The sequence below is a fragment of the Phalaenopsis equestris genome, unplaced genomic scaffold (assembly GCF_001263595.1).
Source record: "Phalaenopsis equestris unplaced genomic scaffold, ASM126359v1 Scaffold000098, whole genome shotgun sequence".
NCBI classification, from domain to species: Eukaryota; Viridiplantae; Streptophyta; class Magnoliopsida; order Asparagales; family Orchidaceae; genus Phalaenopsis; species Phalaenopsis equestris.
Window position 1 is genome coordinate 461907 of NW_018164540.1, and position 19759 is coordinate 481665.

The 19759-nt window shown below is 35.1% G+C and overlaps 2 protein-coding genes across 8 annotated transcripts; one reads left to right on the plus strand and one right to left on the minus strand.

Annotated features, from left to right (window-relative positions):
* Nucleotides 1–473: 473 nt before the first annotated feature.
* Nucleotides 474–2943, plus strand: LOC110020505 (F-box only protein 13-like). 7 transcript variants are annotated; one of them, XM_020718632.1, is made up of 2 exons: nucleotides 474–585; nucleotides 1640–2943. In XM_020718632.1, the coding sequence occupies exon 2, from the start codon at nucleotides 1640–1642 to the stop codon at nucleotides 2864–2866; it is 1227 nt and encodes a 408-aa protein (XP_020574291.1). In that variant the 5' UTR covers nucleotides 474–585; the 3' UTR covers nucleotides 2867–2943. The 7 variants fall into 7 exon arrangements, with proteins under 7 accessions (XP_020574291.1, XP_020574293.1, XP_020574289.1 ...); XM_020718634.1 differs by lacking the exon at nucleotides 474–585 and adding an exon at nucleotides 608–657; XM_020718630.1 differs by lacking the exon at nucleotides 474–585 and adding an exon at nucleotides 669–827.
* An 8085-nt stretch (nucleotides 2944–11028) lies between these two features.
* Nucleotides 11029–14500, minus strand: LOC110020513. The gene is given in 5 exon segments (XM_020718643.1): nucleotides 11029–11367; nucleotides 13111–13192; nucleotides 13274–13519; nucleotides 13521–13758; nucleotides 13846–14500. Coding segments are annotated over 5 exon segments (1170 nt in total). The 5' UTR covers nucleotides 14231–14500; the 3' UTR covers nucleotides 11029–11148.
* Nucleotides 14501–19759: the final 5259 nt, after the last annotated feature.

Sequence of the window (19759 nt, forward strand, 5' to 3'; positions counted from 1 at the left end):
TGGAGATGAAATTATCAGATCTTGGTAAAAAGAAAAAGTAAAATATAACTGGATAAAAGTATTCCTCTTAATAGCAAAACATCATTCGATCTTATTATCCTAATTACCTGACATAAAATTGTTCACCATCATTCCTACAAAAATGAACCTCATTTCACAATTACTATTACTTGTATTGCATCACTTCAACTCATAAATTATTTACTTGTATGTTATCACTCCAAATGATAAGTCATTGAGTCACAAAACTAAATAATAAAAGAAGCATTCACATAGATATCACCCAATTTTTTTATGTAAATATGAAAGTTTAGGAATATATTAGAAGTTATAGTTGATAGAATAGTTGCTATTTTATTAATTTATACTTGCCCACACATTTCTTTAATATGCAAAACCGGAGAATCCTAGGTTGTCATGTGTAAACTGCAAGCAGCAGCGTTTCAGAAATAGCCAACAGATGCTGTCATTAAAGCAGCAAAAAAAGTCGTATTTTATGAAGAAGAAAGATATTTTAATTTTTTTGATTCTCCCCCGTGGCTGGTCAGTGTCAGCGGCTGGACCAAGGATCGAGCAGAAGTTGCAGTAATCCTCCGTTCTCTCTCTATCTTCTGTCATTATAGCCTTCAGATTCTCAAGTTTTCAACCAATCTTCGGGTTCAGTCTCTTCATATACGCATCTATGTTCTCGCATTTTCCCTCTCTTCTGAGTCAACGCAAACAAAAATAGTTTTTGACGAACATTTAACTTTCTCCTTCTCTCTTCCATTACAAGCATTCACCTTGGCTTGCTTTCTTCTGCTTCCTGTCTGAAGATCATTAAGTTGGTTAGTTTTCTCTTTTTTTGACTTTTCTTTTATATAGTCTTCTTCCTCTTCTTATTGTTTGCAACAGTTTAGTTTTTCTCTTCTTTTTTTTTACTAGTATTGGCATATGATGGTTAAAAACGAGTTCTTTGCTCTGATTTTACCATAAAAAAGTGATTTTTGATAATCTTGAAGGGTAATCTTCTGCATTTAGCTTGTTTCACATTTTCATATCAGGCCAGCCTATTTCTTGTTGATGAAGGGAATTATTGTAGCTTCTGCTTCTTTTATGTTTAGGATCACGATGATTATTTCTATGGTATTTTTTTTTTTTTTTTTTTTTTTTTTGGCATGATATTAGGGAACCGTGAAGGATTTAGAAAGTATTGAGTTTTACAGCTATATTTGTTCCCCAACGCCACTTTTTCAAAATGGAGGTTGAAAAATTTGCTTCTGTAAATTTTCTTTTGTAGATGTAGAATATTTCTCTTTTTTTCTTTGGGTCGCAGAGTCCTCTTTTGGTGGAGTTTTATTCCCTTTTGCTGTTTCTGGTTGTCTTATTTCATTGTCGTCTGTGCTGTGCATGTTCCTCCTAGATGCCTAAGGAATGCTTGTAATTTTTGTTTTGAAGCCGTCTTCTCTTCTATTATTTTAACAAATTTCTCTGTCATAACGCTTTGCTGTTTTTAAATCAATAGATTACGAAAGAAATCGTTAGCTTCACCCATCAATGCGTCAACAGATAAAAGATGTTGCTTTTACTCTTATACAAAGAGAAATTGTGTGTTTTTATTCTCCTAATAGGCGCACATATGATTTCTTGTTGCTTACAGATGGCAAAGGATGCTTTGGTAGTTCATGGGAGGACGAAGAAGAGGAAGGCATCCGGAGAAGCTCATGCAAGCCCCACTTTCTCCTTGGATGAACTGAGTCAAGACTTACTTGAGAGAGTCCTTTCATGGCTTCCGGCCTCAAGCTTTCTCCGGCTGCGTTCAGTGTGCAAAAGATGGAGCTCTGTTTCCACCTCTCCAACGTTTCAAATCGCCTGCTCCCAGATCTCATTCAGAGATCCTTGGTTTCTTATGGTTGATCATGAACTCAACCAATCTGTAATTTTTGATACCAGTGAAGGGAATTGGAAGGGTCTCATTCGCCCTACTGGATTCAGCCAAGCCAAGCAAATCGCCATTGCATCCTGTGACGGCCTGGTCTGCTTCCGTGACACCTCCGGCGGCGGCTTAGAGGTTTGCAATCCGGTCACCGGAGCCCGTCGCGAGCTCCCTCTACCTGAATTTACCCAGCCTCTTCATGCTATTTCCATGAGCTCCTTCCACAAACACTCATCTTTCTCCTCCTACAGAATTGTATTAGTTTATGGTGAATTTCCAAACCTCTCTTTCAGACTGTTCAATTCAGAAAAAAACCAGTGGGAGGATGAGGTGATCCTAACACATAAGGCAGGGGATTCCTCCGACACCGATATCTCTGGCGGCCAAACTGTCTACTTTCTCAGCAAATCCGGGGAGGTGGTGGCTACAAACATGCTCAGAAGCCCATCCAAAGAGTTCTCATCAGTATCTTCAATTGAAAATGGTGAAGAGATAGTTTATTTTCTCAGTCACTCTGGGACAGTGATGGCTTGCAACCTCAGCAAGAGAAATTTCTATGAGCATCCAAGGCTGCTACCAATATACTCTGAGTACTCCATTGATGTGGTTGTCTGCAAGGGTGAGTTGATGGTCGTCGTTCTGTCAGAATTCCTCGAGACGGCAAGTGTTCGGGTGTGGAGATTCTGCAAGAGGAGCAAGTCGTGGAGGCAGGTTGCGGCAATGCCGCCGTCAATATCTCACGAGCTCTACGGTAAGAAGGCTGACTTAAACTGTGATGGATGTGGGGATATGATCTTTGTATGTTTGAATTCTGCAGATTTCAGCAGCTGTGTGGTCTGTAATGTTGTGGAGAATGTTTGGATGGAGCTGCCAAAGTGTGTTGTGAATGGGGAGGATAAGGAATTTGTGTCTGCCTTCTCTTTTGAGCCAAGAGTTGAGGCTTGTGTTTGAGTCTCATGTGTATTGAATTCTGTCATTTTGATTGCTTGTGTTTGATTCAATGCTGATGCAAGTTTTTTAGCTTGTTTTGCGCACATTTTGATTGGCATCTTAGTAAATGTTGTGCTGATGGCAAGTGCCTTGTTTGCAATGTTGCTAAGAATTGACTTAGTTTAGGGATGATGAATGCAATATTAGGTTGTGATGATGTTAAATATAACAAATAGAATGAATACTTAAGAGAAACAATTAGAAATCATTTAATATAAAATATAATGTATTATTTTAAAATATTTTTAATAATTTAAGTATAATTATTGAAATTTAATATAATTGGAATATATTTTATATTAATATTTTTGTAAACAAGACCGCACTCGAGCTAATTATCATAACCCAACTTGATAATACCTATATACGAAAATAAGTTACAGTAAGTCGAATATGTAGCATATTATTTAGCACAATCTATTAGGAAGGGATTATTTTTTATTCTATTTTTCATTACAAAGAGTTACTAAGTCATCAATGATAGCATGAAATAAAGCTAAAGTTCATCGTCATCACATGTTCATTACATGCATCAAAATTGCTTACATTCAAAATATTTATATATATTGATCATGATTTTCTAATAGTTTTAAGAAAACATGCATATTCACCAAGATAACAAATATACATATATAAAAAATATTTCTATTAGCAAGTACTATCAACTCATGCTATTAGAGCCTTACCTTTTCTTGAGAGCATGTAATCGCAATAAGAGTAGGGTTTTTAACGATCTGATTTCGAACCGAGCTAGGGTCGGTTCAAAATCACGTCGAAAAAAATTCGATCTAAAATATTGGTTCATAGCTCAACTTGTTTATTTCAATCCGAGCCAAAATCTAAATCTATTTTCAAGCCATTAACAATCTTTGATCTAAATTCGTTAAGCTCTTATCCTTAACACTAGGGATGCTAACGATTATATTTTGGAGCTGAGCTGAGATTAACTCAAAATAAGCTTTAAAAATTCAACCCAAAATTTTGGCTCGTAACGACTCATTTCTTTCAATCCAAGCCAAAATTTGAATCAGTTTTCTAGTGATTAACGATTTTCAAGCTAAATTTGCAACCCTTAATAAGAGTAAACAACCACAACTTAGTATGTTATATGAAACCTACAGTTGAAATCAATGAAAAAAAATAGTCAATATGTGTGATTACATTATAAGCATATCATGTATATTAAAGAAGTCTATAGATTATTAAACTTGTGTATGTATATTATAAGACATGCTGTTGAGGAATTAGGGCAAAGAAAATGCAATAATCGACACCATTTAAGAAGAAAACACGTAGATTTAAAGAGGTTCGGCAATATGGCTATGTCCTCGAGAGTAGAGTTGCATTCTCCTTTTGATTTCACGAAAAAGAGTACAAAATCCCTTTTAGGGTTACCGTAGAGCATATGTAGTTATAACCCTTTGGTACAACATGTAATTACAAAATTACCCCTGTACCGTACCATTGGTGCGTTGCCCCCGCACACCCAACCCACATAACAAAACTCCTCCCAATTGGACTGATACTTCCGCTCCACTCCACTCGCTCGCTTCGCTCCGTTCCACTTCAACATTTGTCCCCTATCCGGTACATGAGTCATACCTAACACATGCAATCACGACATGATATCGAATCACAATAGTGGCAGTATTTATAATTCATATCATCAAACACAACAATCATCACAAATGTACTATGCCGGTTAGGTGATCCACTTAATCATATGTGGTGTTTTTCCTGTACTAACTTTAGTAAAATAGGCACAATATCAAATCATATATTGTCAACAAAAACTTTTAAAACAGTTAATGAGTTGGTATAGTACACATGAATCATCATTGCCAGCTCGTCGACACTCATGTAATATCTTATTCACCTCTCATAACTCTCAAACTGTATTGGGTTTACACCACAAACTCATTTAATCACCACCAGCCCGTCGACACTCATGTTGTACCATACTCACCCCTTATAAATCTCAAACTGTATCAAGTTTACATCACAAACTCATTTAAAGGAAAGCTCGTCGACCCACCCTCTTGTGTAGTGTATCATATCTTTACAAACCTTAAGCATAATAGCCAACATTTATTGTGTAGACACATTTCTTAATGTCATAACGTATTCAAGCACTTGTAAGATACTCAACATTACAATGTATATGTAAAACATGCATGTAAAATAAAATTAGAAAAATCTACAACATGAAACAATATGATCAAACAACATGCAACAATTAAAATAGATATTTGTATATTAAGCGTGTATGTAGTGAACATTGTGTCAGTATTTCGTAATATATCTAATTTTAATTAAATTTTTAGTACTTTTTATATAACTCAAATTAGGACATTTTTTCTCAAATAAAATAAATGATCAATGAAAATTCGATTTCTTATGCTAAAAGTGCATAATAACATCAACAATAACATATTAAAAGTTATATGGTTAAATTTTTTAAAATACAAAGATATTAGTTTTGGACAACAAAAAGTTTGGAAAATACTAAAAATGACAAAATCAATGAAATCAAATGTAGAGTAACAACAACCTACTTTGAATCTGTTAATTTGGTTATTAGCACGAAAATCAAGACGAGGCCTTCAAAAATTCTCTTCACCTTTCTCTCTCCCTCCATTCTCCTCCTAATTTTCTTGTTACCTCTTACGGTTTGGGAAGGTAAATGTTAACTTGAAGATTCTTGAAAACGTTTAGTGGATTTTATACAAACACAAAAGTATCAAGGATTTATATGTAATTATTCAAATTATTTGATTTATTTTACAAACTTTATATAAAACATTTTATATATAGAAATCTAGTAGAAGTTGAAAATTTATGAAAAAATAGAAATAAAATAGTTTATCATGTCTAGGACACTTTGTGAAAATAGTTTGCAAAGCGAATATCAAACAGTTCCGGAAATAATTTTATGTCTGCACATGTATAGTTCTTAAGGGATTATAAATTAGAAAATTCGTGTGGTAGAGTAATGGATTATCGTCATAGTGTTGCACAGGAATTCAACACACACTTAGGTAAAAGAAAACAACTAGTAATGACACAAGAATTTTTTACGTTGAAAACCCGTAAAAGAGAAAAAAAAACACAAGGTCTAGCTCAGATGTAAAAATACACTATAGATTGATGATTACAGAGACTCATTGTCCCAGAAGCAAGAAAGAGTTACTAGGTTTTCCAAGTTATAACGTAGAGTGACAGTTTTCCGCCGGTGGTGATCGATGGTGATTGGTAGTGATTGCTCGTGGTCAGTGGTCAACTACGTTTGATAGTGGTTGACGGCGGCAGTAGCACTCGAGGGCGGTGGGCAGTGGTTGACAAAGATCAACGATGATTGGCGATAATCGACGAAAGCGCGGTGGTCAACGACGGTCGGCAGTGATCGACTGCGGTCGACGACCATCAACGTTGATAGGATGGTGGTGGACTTTTTCTCGTTCTCAAAGCTTTAAGTTCTTCTCAATCCTCCAACCCCTCTCATGAGACAGTTGGGGCTCTATTTATAGTGCTATCAGTGGAATGGATGTAGGAATATGAACTACTTTAATCGGACGGTTCAGAGGGTTTCAATTGATCAAACGACATTTGGTGAACATTTAAGTGCCTGAACAATGTCAAAATTGAGGATTTGACTTGTCGAGACGCTCGATTCGATTATAGTTTTGATAGATTTGAAATTTGTTTAACCTTCTAAATATATCTGAAAAACTTCTAAGCTTGGTTTAATGACTTGTTCTAAGCTTGATTTTACTCGGATTGGACTAATTTTGGTGACATTGGTTACTTCTTATCGAACCAATTAGTTTGACTATAAATTTACTAAAATCATAGTTCTGGATGAGTTTTTATTGAAGTTTGAACATTTCTTGCTCAAAAAGCCGCCTGGAGATCTGCCATGCCTCAAGATTCACGTCGAATGATGAAAATTTACTGAAGATGTATCAAGACTCTCATTGATTATATGAGAAGAAAGAAAAGAGAAGTAGGAACTAACAACTAAAGCATAACCCTTGAAGCGTCATATAAGATCATCGATCACCAAGGCTAGTCGTTGTGCATTTGTTGTAATTAAACTACCCTTAAACAATTTTAATTGCATGGTTATCTCATAGTAGTTGTGACATCAACAGAATTTTTGTAATCTCATGCTCCACATTTAAGAAGAAATTTGAATTGCTGAACTCTTAATTCCATTGGAAATTCATTTGGCATGTTCATGTCTCACGATCATCATAAGAAAATCGATTTCTAAACTCAAAATATGCGAATGAATCATGATTATTAAAAAAAAAAAAAGGTTCCAATGATATCACGGGCTGGTGCAAAGGAAGCCCATTTAGCAATTGCGTCTCTGTCAATGTACGAGGGCTTATTTGGGCCTTAGAGTATACCTTTTATTCAGTTATATAACGTTAAGATTGAGCCCAATAAATGATTTGTTTTAGACGGTTTCGCTGAAATTTTCGACAAATTGGTTTTAGTGATGTACTCTTTTCGATAGGGATGTAAATTTAACTTGGAGATCATCACTCAAAAATTAATTTAAATTTTAGCCGAGATAGAGCTGAAATTTTGGATCAAATCTTTCTAGTTGATTTCGAGCCATACACAGATTGACTTGAACTAGCTCGAGATCGGCTCGAAATATTTGTTATTTATAAAAATTATATATAATGCTAAATAAAGTTGAATATAACGAGTCACGAGCCAATTTTGAGTTCGAACGGATCCAGATAATTCAATTTGAGCCAGGTATTGTCGATTTCGACCAAAATTGAGCAGATTTTGAGCTGAAATGGATCCAAATAACTTAATTTGAGTCAACTAGTTTTGATTTTGAATCGGATTGAGCTCGATTCAGTTTTGAGCCGAGCTGGCTTGATATCGAATGTAACAAGCCACGAGCCTCACTCAATTAATTTGAGTCTACCCCAACTGGACTCGAATCGATAATAGGAATAAAATTGATTTGAGTTCTAATATACTTGAAACAATTTTTAAATTTATCAAACTGAAATTAAAAAGTTGATCTTAACTAAATAAACTATTTAAATTTTCGGCCAACACCTTCAACTTATATTGTCTAAATTGTTGATTAAAATTCAGCATGGTAACGTATAAAGTTATTAAATTTATTTGTTACCGACAACTACATACAATTCACTCTTGACTGAATTCAATTTTGAGTTTGATCAAATCATTCCGGCAATAATAATAATAATAATAATAAAATGTATCTTAAGAAAATGTATTATCATAAAAATGTGTGAATTAAAATAAAATTTCTAAAAAAAATCTAAATATTGATAGTTAAACAACTTCTACATATCATTAAGTACCCTTTCGAAAAAAATGCGTACTAGTTCCGAAAAGTCTTTAAAATTAATGCTTTAAAATGTTTGCTCAAGGGAAAGTGAGTACCAGTTCTTGGGGAATTAAGTACCGTTCTAGAAAAACAAAATACCACTCGGGAAATGCTAGTTTGCAAGCTAACCCTTTTGTGCAAGTAAACTGAATGTTTGTTGCTTCTTTTAAGATCACGGATTAAGTTTACGATTTTGTCCCCCGTCCGCATTGTCTCACGACAGTGTCCAACTCGTCTCTTAAAATAATCAGGGAGGTTGACATCCTTCGATGCCCCCAGATAAGGATTGATGTTGGGGGGCTGCCGAATTTTTGAGTGATTTGAACTTGACTTTTTTGTAGTATTTGGAATTTTTGGACTTATAAAAAATTAAAATGTCAATAGCTTGAAATTTTAAAAATTTCAAAATTTGAGCTTTTAAAATGTAGGCTCCGAGAACTTAAAAAAATATTAAAAGTCTTGGGCTTTTGAAATTTAGATTCTTTAGGCTTAAAATTGTTTTAAAATCAACACTTTTAAATATTTAGGCTCTTAAGGTTTTAAAATTTTCAAAGATTTAAATATTAAGATTTGAATTTTAAAGCATGAGCTCATAAATTTGAAAATACTTTTAAGAGATGCTTGAGCTCCTATGGCTTGAAAATCAATTCCTAAAACTATAATACTTCTTTAAATGTGCGAATTTATAAATGATAAGAAATGTTTAAATTCAAACTTGAAGGCTTTCTCAAAATCAAATGCAAGGTTTTTGAGTTTATACAAGTGCTTTTGAGGTAAATGAATAACAAACTGAACATTTTCAAGCTATAAATATTTTAAAATATTTTTGGGTAATCTCAAAATCTTGTATAACACGATTTCAAAATTAGTCCGCCCGCATGTGCTCCAACCAAAGTATTAAATGCTTAAATATAAAATTTGAGAATGTCGTGCGGGCTAATCGGGCTCTCTTGTCGATTAAATAAGACTGTCAGTCCCACCAACTAGTCTGGTCCTCCTATTCGGGGTTGACGAATCTAATAATTTCAAAATAACTGTCCAACTTCTAAAATGAAAATTTAGAAGTACAAATCACGTACTGCGGTTCTCTTCTATGTGAGGATAAGAGTCGACACGACTTATACCCTAAGAGTAAACATGACAAAACTAAATACCCTCACTTCAAATATAAAAGTTTTAAATGTTTAAATATCCCGATGATGGTCATGTTGTATAAGGATTTCAACCGAATGAGTCAATCTTTCAAATAAACACTTTCAATATAATCAATTAAAATATCAATGCTAAAAATCAATCACTAAAACCTAAAAGCAAATTTCATTTACCCTTCACAACAGTTTGTCGAGAGTGACAAGTTTCTGACTAACTTCAGCTCACAAATATCAAATATCATATCAAATACATCTCTATATTCACAATTAAAGTACTTGCATATCAGTAAGGAAGTGACTCGAGTCCTCTGTCCTCGTGGTTTGGCTCAATGACACCACAAATTAGCAGTTACGACCAAAACCCTCTGATTAGGTGGTTGCCGTCAAATGACTTCATTATATTACGATCACGATATAATTGACTTTCATAAAATTTTCTGTCAGTTAAGGTCGATTTAAATTTATCCTTTTAGACAAATATCCACTCTGGATTTATAAGGATCACTTAGACGACGTAACCCATGCCAGCTGACAGTGATTCTTTTGTTTGGTTGAGTCAACTACCTCCTCTAAGTAGATCAGGGACCACGATGACCCGAGATGAAGAAACGATAGGATCTTGATTGATTTTGTCTTAATTCTCCCACCATCTGCTTTAAGCTTCAAGTGGTAAATTCTAAAATATAAATCTTAAGTATGCTGCTATTATATAATGAATATTTAATTCTTAATAACTAGCCATAATCGAAAGTGCTATCGCATTATCGGAAGGGGTAATTAACTATAGTGCGTTTATGGAAAACCTCAAATCCCAAATAAAAAAGTCATTACAAAAGAATGGTAAAATCTTTAATTAGGGTCTCATCTACAATTTAATATACCTTCTGAAAATTTGACCTTCCCAAGCTCTCTCAACAAAATAAAATAGAAAACAAAATACAAAGAGTTCACAGGGAGCGATCATTTTCGGAGGCCACACACATATGCGACTTTCATTCCTCCTTTGCATCTCCTACTTTGGCTCCATATTTGATATAATTGACAATCCTCTCATTAGAGGAGAGAATTCAACTATTCACATGTGGCCATTTTAATGAGTTTAAAAATGTGTCAAATTAATTCCTAATTATTATAAAATTGAACTCTAATAATCCTCCATGAAAACTATTTAAACCACAAATTTAAGTGGTTGTAGCTACTTTGACTTTTCATTAAACTCTAAAAATAAAATGATCCCATGTAAATTATTAGATACTATTTAGTCACTCTACTAGTTTATGTTTTATATAAAAACAAGGGCATTTACATACATACCAAAAAAATCTTATGTATCTACATAACTAATACCTAAACTTTCAAATTTAATTACATTATTAACATTTAAATCCTTATCAACACATCAAAAATATAATCATTTTTAATTTTTAAAGTGAAATAAGTCTTTTCATGCATAGATTTAAGAATATAAACATCAAACAAATAATATGTAAATATTTAAAAATTATGTAGCATATACGCAAATTTCTACAAAAAAAAAAAACCAATTTCTCATTCCTTTAATCCATGATATTTATTTTGGAACTCTTTTGTTCGGCAGCATCTGCATTCCTAATCCAGAAATCTTGCTTAATAAACACAAAGGAAAAAAAAAAATGAAAACTTTAAATAAATGTGATTTGCATTAATGACACTTACATTAAATCTGGCTACTGTTGCATCGGAAAGCAACCACATGAAACATAACGGTCGCCCAAACAAGCGCTTTGCTGCATCCTCATCTTCCGCGCCTCCTCCCCCGCTCTTAAAAGCTGCTGCGAGTGCTGCACCCGAGCTTCCACCCTCCACTCCTCGGATCTCCTGTGCACAACTGCCATCCTCTTCATCAGCTTCTCCTCCAAGCTCGATCTCATGTTCTGAATCTTCACCTGGGACAATTAATTCATCACGTGATCACGTGATCATTAGCGAGATTAACAAAAGAAAAGTCAAAATGGGGCGGGTTTTATAAATATGAAATTAAGTCTGAAGTGATGGGGTTATGGGGAAGATTAAGCAGAAAGGAAGCAGAGCTAGGAAAAGGTGTTCCTAGGATGGAGAGTTTTTTAGCGTGTCCAAGTTTGTCAGGGCCGGACAGTGCTTTACAGCTCTCATGAAACAATTCCATGTATCTGCATCAATGCCGTAAAAAGGACAATTGCATGATAATAGAGTTTAATTTTAGGAGTTAGTACAGTTGTGAACAGTTCTGAAGGGCTTTTCTGCGAAAAAAAGATGAAAATAATGTATTTATATGCCATACAATTCTTATGTATTTACGCATCTAACATTTAAATATTTTTTTATATTTGTATTTATTACACTTCCATGAGTTTACGATGAATTTATGCTTGAAAATAGGGTTGTAAGGGACGTGTTCGACTCGTTCGAAATAGCTCGGGTTTACAATCGGCTCGTGTTTAAAATCGGCTCGTGAAAAGTATGTTTGTGTTCGGCTCGATTTAAATATTCGTGTTCGTGTTTGGCTCGTGTTCGACTCGAAATTGGCTTGTTAAACTAAAATTGAGAAAAATAGATGTAAAATTTGAGATTTGAATCTGGATCAAATCTATACAAAAAATCTATACAAAAAAAGACACTAACCCACATTGTCACACAAGGTGTTATGATTTAAACTTAGATATAAATATATATAATATATTATTATATAAATAATATATATAATATATTGTTATACAAAAAGTTATATAATTTTTTTTCAAGTCGAACAAGAATCGAGCCTAAAAATTTGTTCGTGTTAGACTGGTTAGACTTACCGAACGAACAGAACAAGAGCCAAATTGACAGCCTTACTTGAAAAGTTGTACTTTATTCTTGATGTGATGTTCAACATTTGAATGATGTGTGGTCGGTAAGTCTATGCCCAATATAAATATAATACCACAGGAGGCGTTAAAGAATGGTCTCAATTCATTTACAAAAACTTTATAGAACTTTCAGAAATGCCAACATCGAATCATTCCTATAAAATGTTATGCATCGTCCTAATTAAAATGCATGATTAAAGATTAATCATTCATGAGATGAATTAAACCGGGGAAATTTACAAACATACCACTAATTCATACGTATTAACATATCTACCACCTGAAATTTGATAGTTACTCTCATAAAGTTTTGATGTCATAATCATTTCACTTGTAAAAAGTTAGTAATCGTCCTTCTTCTATGTGAAGTTAAGACTTTGAAGTGTTTTGCATGTAAGTATGAAAGTTTAGGAGGTTAGATGGATAAATAGATAAAGAAATGTTGGTTGGTATGAAACAATTTTGGCTTCTTGAGGGTTGGTTTTCCAAATTGGTTGCTAAATTTAAAGGAAAGCGGGCATGAAATGTCTCCAAGGTTGAGCTATATATTAAAATCAATTATTCAGAATTATTTTTTTCTTTCACATGGGTTTGAAAGTGAGGTGTAAATTGTAGAAAAGTCAAAAATGGTACAGATTCTTACAGAGCAAACCTCATTGAGAAACATGAATCGCGTCGGATGGTTACTCCTCTGTGAGGGGGATGATGCGTGGTTCTCCAATTAGCAGAAGGTGTTTTTAATTAAAGTCTGCTAAAAATTACAATTTTATATTTCAAGAATATAAATTTTTTTCTTTCAATTACCTCAAGTTTTTTAGACTTCTCTTCTGCTTTGGCAGTCTGCAGATTCACCCAAGCTTGAATCTTTGCTTCCTCTCTTTGATACCTGCAAGAAAAGAGAAGACTTATCAGATTTCAATAGTAACAAGATCATTTAATAAAATTAAACTATGATTCAGATAATCACCTGATACAGCTTTTGGCTCTCTCTTCATTTTCCCATAGCGAAGCTCTGGATTCAGTTGTGTTCAATCCTCCATCATTCATCTCAAAGTATCTCAAACTCTTTGATACCTCTTCTTCCTCTTCCTCCCTCGAGCTCCAGTTACAGAGCATAGAATCATACTGAGCGCTGAGCTCAAGCTTTGCAAAATGGAAGTTATGGAGCTCAGAAATGTTAATTTTTGTACTGGAAGCCACCAAAGGCCCAGACCTCAGGAGTATTATGCCTTGCTGGAGAAGAACATTTCACGGGAGTGTGGCAACTCGAGGTGTTCAGGCTGCAGAGTGGAGTTATCTCAGTCCCAACATCTCTGCTCTGAAGCGTAGAAACTAAAGTTTCAGTTTTTTTCTCAGGTTGGAAAAACGAATCCTTGAACAAAATCTCTCCTTTGCTTGTTTCTGAGAATTTGAAATTTCGCAAGACAGGCTCTGTGCTATCAGTGAATTTATCTGCAGCGCAATCAAGAAAGTTAAAAAGGAGAATATTTTCAAGGAATTAAGTTGAGTTACTCCATGACATTGTAAATAGATTTCAACCTTTCAAGAGAGCTTTTGAAGAGACGCGATGGAGAGCCGTTTTTGTCTGAGTGAGGTCTTGTTCCTTCGCAGAGGACTCAAAGGTTCGAGCTTTCTGTAGCGGAGCCCCATTTGGTTTAGAAGAATTTGATGAATCTGAATGTTTGGGTAAATCAGCAGGAGATTCATGGCAGGAGCTACTACTCATCAGCCACTTATCTGCATTATCCCACTTGGAAGGAAAGCTCTTCTTATAAAGGTTTCCTGTGGTGAAGTTTAACAGTTGCCGGCCAGGGGTTGAAGGAGTTTCCAGTCTCCTCTGCAACCATGCAGATTTCTCTCCTTCCTGCCCCCCAGTAGAAATGTTAAAAAGTTCCATATTTTCTTTGCTCTCTTTACACTCCATTGGTCTCCTTTTGATGAAGATTAGAAAGTGGAAAGTTGTGTTTTTACCCTTCGTTGGAGTTGTTGAAGCTCGACTGAACCTCTAATTTTAAATCCTTCAAAATCTGAATCTATCAGATGAAATGATGAACGGCAAAGATATTGAGCGGGGTAAAGAAAGGAAGAATCTTCACCCTACCGATGGATTTTAGAGCAAAGGAGGCTTGTAAAGATGATGCAGGGGGTTTCAAGGAGATGGGAGGGAGAAACTCCACAGGTTTCTTAGAAATAGAATTACTGTTTTTTCGGGGAAGTTGCGCTAAAAAATAATATTGTGCCATATTTGAAGGAGAGATTATTACGTGCGGACATCGCATGCATCTCTGCATGCGGTGTTCGTTCTTGGCCGTAGATCACGGTGATCTACGGTCAAGATTATTTCCGTTTTTAAAAAAAAAAAATAAAAAATTTTAGGTGGGGCCCACCGAAATACATCAGGACCGTAGATCATGTGATTTACGGTCCGGATCGGCGTCCGCACGCAAGCGAACGCCGATCCGCATGGAATAATTTTTCCATTTGAAGTCACCATGAATGTGAAACTAAAATATGTCCTGGGTAAGTGTGGTATCAAGGGAATACTGATTTACATAGATATAAGAGTTCTTTAATGTTGGCTACTGAATTGTTTGTTGTGCTATGATTCAGAGAAATATTACATAGTTCGTATATATATGGGCTACATAAGCAACGAGCCAATATTATCTATATTGAACATATTTTGTTTAACGATGCAGATACAAGAGGGTCGTCATTTATCTTTAAAGCATTAGAGTCAGGGATGTATATACAGTTAATCGAATGTAATATTTTTTTAATGTTCATTATTCAAAAGATTGTTTTAAGATTATCTCGAGATTCATGCCGATAAAGTCATCAAAAACTCTGATTTCATTAAACTTACTCAAACTGAGCAGCTCAATGAGACTGATTTGATTATACTAAAATTGATATAATCAAAGTCAAATCAAGGTCAAATCAAGCAATTAAACTAATTTTAGAAGTTTTTCGAGCATATTTGGGAAGTCGAATGACTGTTGAATATAATAAGCTTATGGTCGATTTGAGCATCTCGACAAGACTAATTCAGCAAGCTCGAAATTGCTCAATTCCGGCATCGTTTAGGTACTCAAATGTTTATTAAACACCGTCTGATCCAATGAAGCTCTCCAGACCCTATGATTAAAATGATTCATATTACTGCATTAATTACATCCAGAATACTATAAATAGAGCCCCACTATTCTGATGAGAGGGATGAGAGTTTGAGATATGACGAAAAACTTAAAGATTTGAGAAAGAGCTGAAGTCCGACACCACCACCATCAACCGCCACTAACCTCTGTTGACTACCGCTGACCATCGCCAAATTTTCCGATTGTCGTCGACCACCGCCCACTATCATCGATCACTGCCAACCATCATCGACCACCGCCGACTGTCGTCGATCACTGCCAAACACCATCAACCATCACCGACTGAACACTTTCAATCGCGCTATCGGTCGCCGCTCATTCTTGTTTGACTCTCTTTCCTAGCAACAAATCCATCAGCAAGTCAACGTTGTAACTTGGGAAAACTAATAACTATTTTTCGCATGTGAGACAAGTAGTTCCAACTGTAATTATTTATTTATCGTGAAAATCTTCAATTGAGTCGTGTCACGTGGCTTTTCCCTTTCCTAGTTTTTAAAGTAAAAACTTATGGTGTCATTATTAGTTTTTTTTTTTTTCCGAGTGTGTATTGAATCTTTGTACCACGCTAAGACGATAATCTGCTACTCTAGTATCATGAAGTTCTAACACGCATCATATATCAATCTGTAATTTAGTATGAATAGATTTAGACATATAGTAGGCCTAGAGGTCGGTTATCAATCCTTGAGTCGTCGGATTTCCAAATATCCATCGAGTATGGCCCTTTGGGGTGTTCTAATTATTCCTCTTATTTGAATTTGGTGATTATCATAACAGCATAAGTAAGAGAATGGGGATGAATACTAAAAGCCTCAAGCAATCTTACTTGTGTTCAGATGGAATTGTAAGACACATTTGGCTTCATTTACTTAGAAATCAAAATACAATGTGGAATAGGATCACACAAATTCGAGAAGCCCAGATAATAACTTTTTAAATATTTTGTATATAAATAAGAGAATTTTAAGGGTTATATATTAAATAAGCTTTCATAAATAAAGGTAAATCTTAACCAATAGGGAAGAAGAAATGGCTTCTCACAAATTATTATAGTTGCATGGTTTCACAAGTTCTACTTCTTACTTTTGGGTAATCTTGCATATTTTCTAAATTCTTTTCTAAATTGACTCTTTCGCCCAAAATTTGAGTCAAATATGTTATAAAACTGTTACCTGGAATAAAGCTAAACTCTTAAATAATGTAAAGGTAAAATTTTATTAGAAACTTCAAAGTTAGGAGTGTTTATCCTAGAGCACTTCTAAGAGGGTTTATCCTTGGGAAGTTAATCCAATTGGGCACAACTATGAGGCCACCAAAGCCAAAGCGGATATTATCTTGATAAGTGAGAGCTTGTGTTATTACAAATGTTATTAGAGCAATACACAAGTCTAAAGATAAAAGTATATGCATGGTGGATGATTTTTGGGTTAGGAAAACTGACGAGAACGCCAATTAGTTAAATGAGAGAGATTGTAAAACCCTTAAAAAGAAATGAAGCTAAATTCATAAAACATTAATGTGTCTTTCGGTGTAATAGTTGGGATTTCTCCCAAAACTCCAAAGTTAAGCGTGCTCACATTAGAACACTCCTTGGATTGGTGACCTCCTTGAAAGTTACACCAACAGGACAAAACTGTGAGATCATTAGACCAAAGCAAATAATATTTTAACGCATGAGAGTTTGTAAGCCGTTATTTTACGTAAAAGATGTAGGAATTTTAAAGTCCCTGTTATTTTTATTTTTTATATGATAAGGCATAGGTTGAAGCAACTAATCATTGGTTTTCATATCATCTTACATAAATGCTTTTCAGCACTTTTTTTCTCAAAGCAATTTTGGCCATTTGTAACATTATTGTGGAGAATATAGTTTTTTTTTGAAATTTTTGTGATATTATAAAATTTTTAACAAATTTTAAAAAATGGATAATAATTTTTTATAGTTATCACATGCTAACAGATCAGTTTGTAAAAAATAAAATTATTTTCATAATTTTTTAAAATAATAAAAGATAATAGCCAAAATGCAATTATTTTAAAAAATATATATTAAGCTATCACAAAAAGACCATAAATGAATTCTTTATTAAAAGCAATCTTTGCTACATGCTCTGAGATTTACATGCGTCCACGTCACACATTTTTTTTTTGTAATTATATATCTAATATCTAAAATTAGATATTCATATATATAATATTTTAACGTAGTGAAAAGATGTGCTTTATTTTTAAAAAATTAATAATAGGGTTACTTTAATATGATAAAAATTTGAATGTTAGAAAGTCATAAATTAAGCGTCTTAGTGTACAAAATGTCCCAACACACATTGAGATAATAAAAGAGAAGCCGTGATGAGACACTTTTTTTATGTGGAAAACACTAAAAAGAAAAAGAAAAATTGCATGGTCTAACCCAGTTGAAAATAATACACAAGTTTACCTTTTTCCTAAATTACAAAAGATGAAATTACATAGGTGATCACTATAAATGTGTAATAGTGGTTGATCGATCATAGCCATATTATAGTTGTAATGAATGTAGTTATCAGTGATAGTAAGTTTCAAGGGTCGTGGTCGATTACCTTCAAGTAGTTGTGAATGTTGTAGATGGTGACAATAACGTTGACTTGTCATTAGAAGCAATAATTGAAAGCTATTGTACTTATTGTCCATGAGAAATGCCGGTTGGCCACAATGACTGTTGTAGAAAGCTGGATGAGTTGTGAGACATGTAGGATGAAGTTGATCACAGAAGCCGTAGAGGTGAATTGCAATGATGTATGTAAGTGGTGGGGGCCAGAGTCAAGAGTTGCACGAGTTGTGAACCACATAGATTATAATTGTTATGTAGACCATAGTGGTAAGCTGTGATGACGTCTGTAGGCTGTAATGCTTGGATTTGAGATTTGCACCAGCAGTGAACCACGTAAGCAGTAGTTGGTCTCATAGGCCGTAGTGGTGAAGTGTGATGACGTCTGTAAGTTGCGGGGGTTGGAGCCAGGAGTTGTATAATCTATGAACAACGTTTGTCGTAGCTGGTGACACATGCCATAGTGGTGAGCTTTGATAACATCCGCAGATCGCGATGACCAGAGTCATGACTTGTACAAGCTGTAAACAACATAGGTTGTGGTGGTGGGCTATGATGAAGTCTGTGGACTGTGATGATCGGAGTCGAGAGCTGCAGAAGTTGTGAACCACACATGCCATAGTTGGTCACGTAGGTCATAGGGGTGAGCTGTGACGATGTTCATAGGCCACGTGGGCCAGAGTCGAAAGATGCGGTAAAGGAGCTTTAAGAGTATCGAGATTGTCACCATTTTTGGAGTGTATTGTTACACCATCTTTTGGGATTTGTCATTGCACCGTAAATGAAGTGTGTTGTTACTTTGCAATATACAATGAGATTTCACATTATATGTTACTGACTTAGTTGCAAGGAGCAGGTGGTGGCCAATGATAGTCGATGGTGGTCGTTGGCGTCGGCTGGAGTTAGTAGGAGGGTGACAACTCGATTTGGCCAGTGGTGGTCGTCGCTGGTGTTGGTCAAAGGTATGGACGAACGAAGTTAATCGGTGGCAGTCAGAGTTCCTCTACGGGGGTTTGTGTTTGCAAGCAGCGGCTGGAGTTAGCGGGTGGCATTGGCCGGTGACTGCAGGAGCAAGAGATAGATGGTGGTTGACGATGGTTGGCGGCTGTTGCAGATGCAAGAAGCCGACTAAGAGCGACGGTGGCCGGAAGTGGCGGCAGCGAGGCGACAGAGGCTGAAGGCAGCGGTGGTTGGAGATGGCCAGATCTTGCGATGCAAAATGTGAGATTGCAGGTCCCTCTTTTGCAGGCTCCGTTCTTCCTCCTGCCCGTGGTCTAAGATGTCATCCCATGAAAGTGGTAGGACTTTATTTATAGAGTCCATGTCGTAAATAAAAAAAAAAATCCCAAACACTCTTCATTTGACATCCCTGAGAGATCCCTTTGATCAAACGATGTTCGATAGACTTTTAAATGTCTTAATGATCTTAGAATTGAGCGATCTTAAACTCGTTGGAGTTGTCTTGTCGAGATGCTTGATTTGGCGTTAAGCATCTTATATTTGAAATCCGTTTGACCTTCTAATTATGCCCGAAAAACTTCTAAAAGCTGTTTAATAGCTTGATATGTGTTTGATTTTACTCGATTGAACCGATTTTGATATCGTTGGGTTCTTTTAGTCGAGGTGATAAGTTTGACATCAAGTTTGCTGAAATCAAAATTCTAAATGACTTTTAATCAAAGTTTGAACGTTTCTTACTAAACAA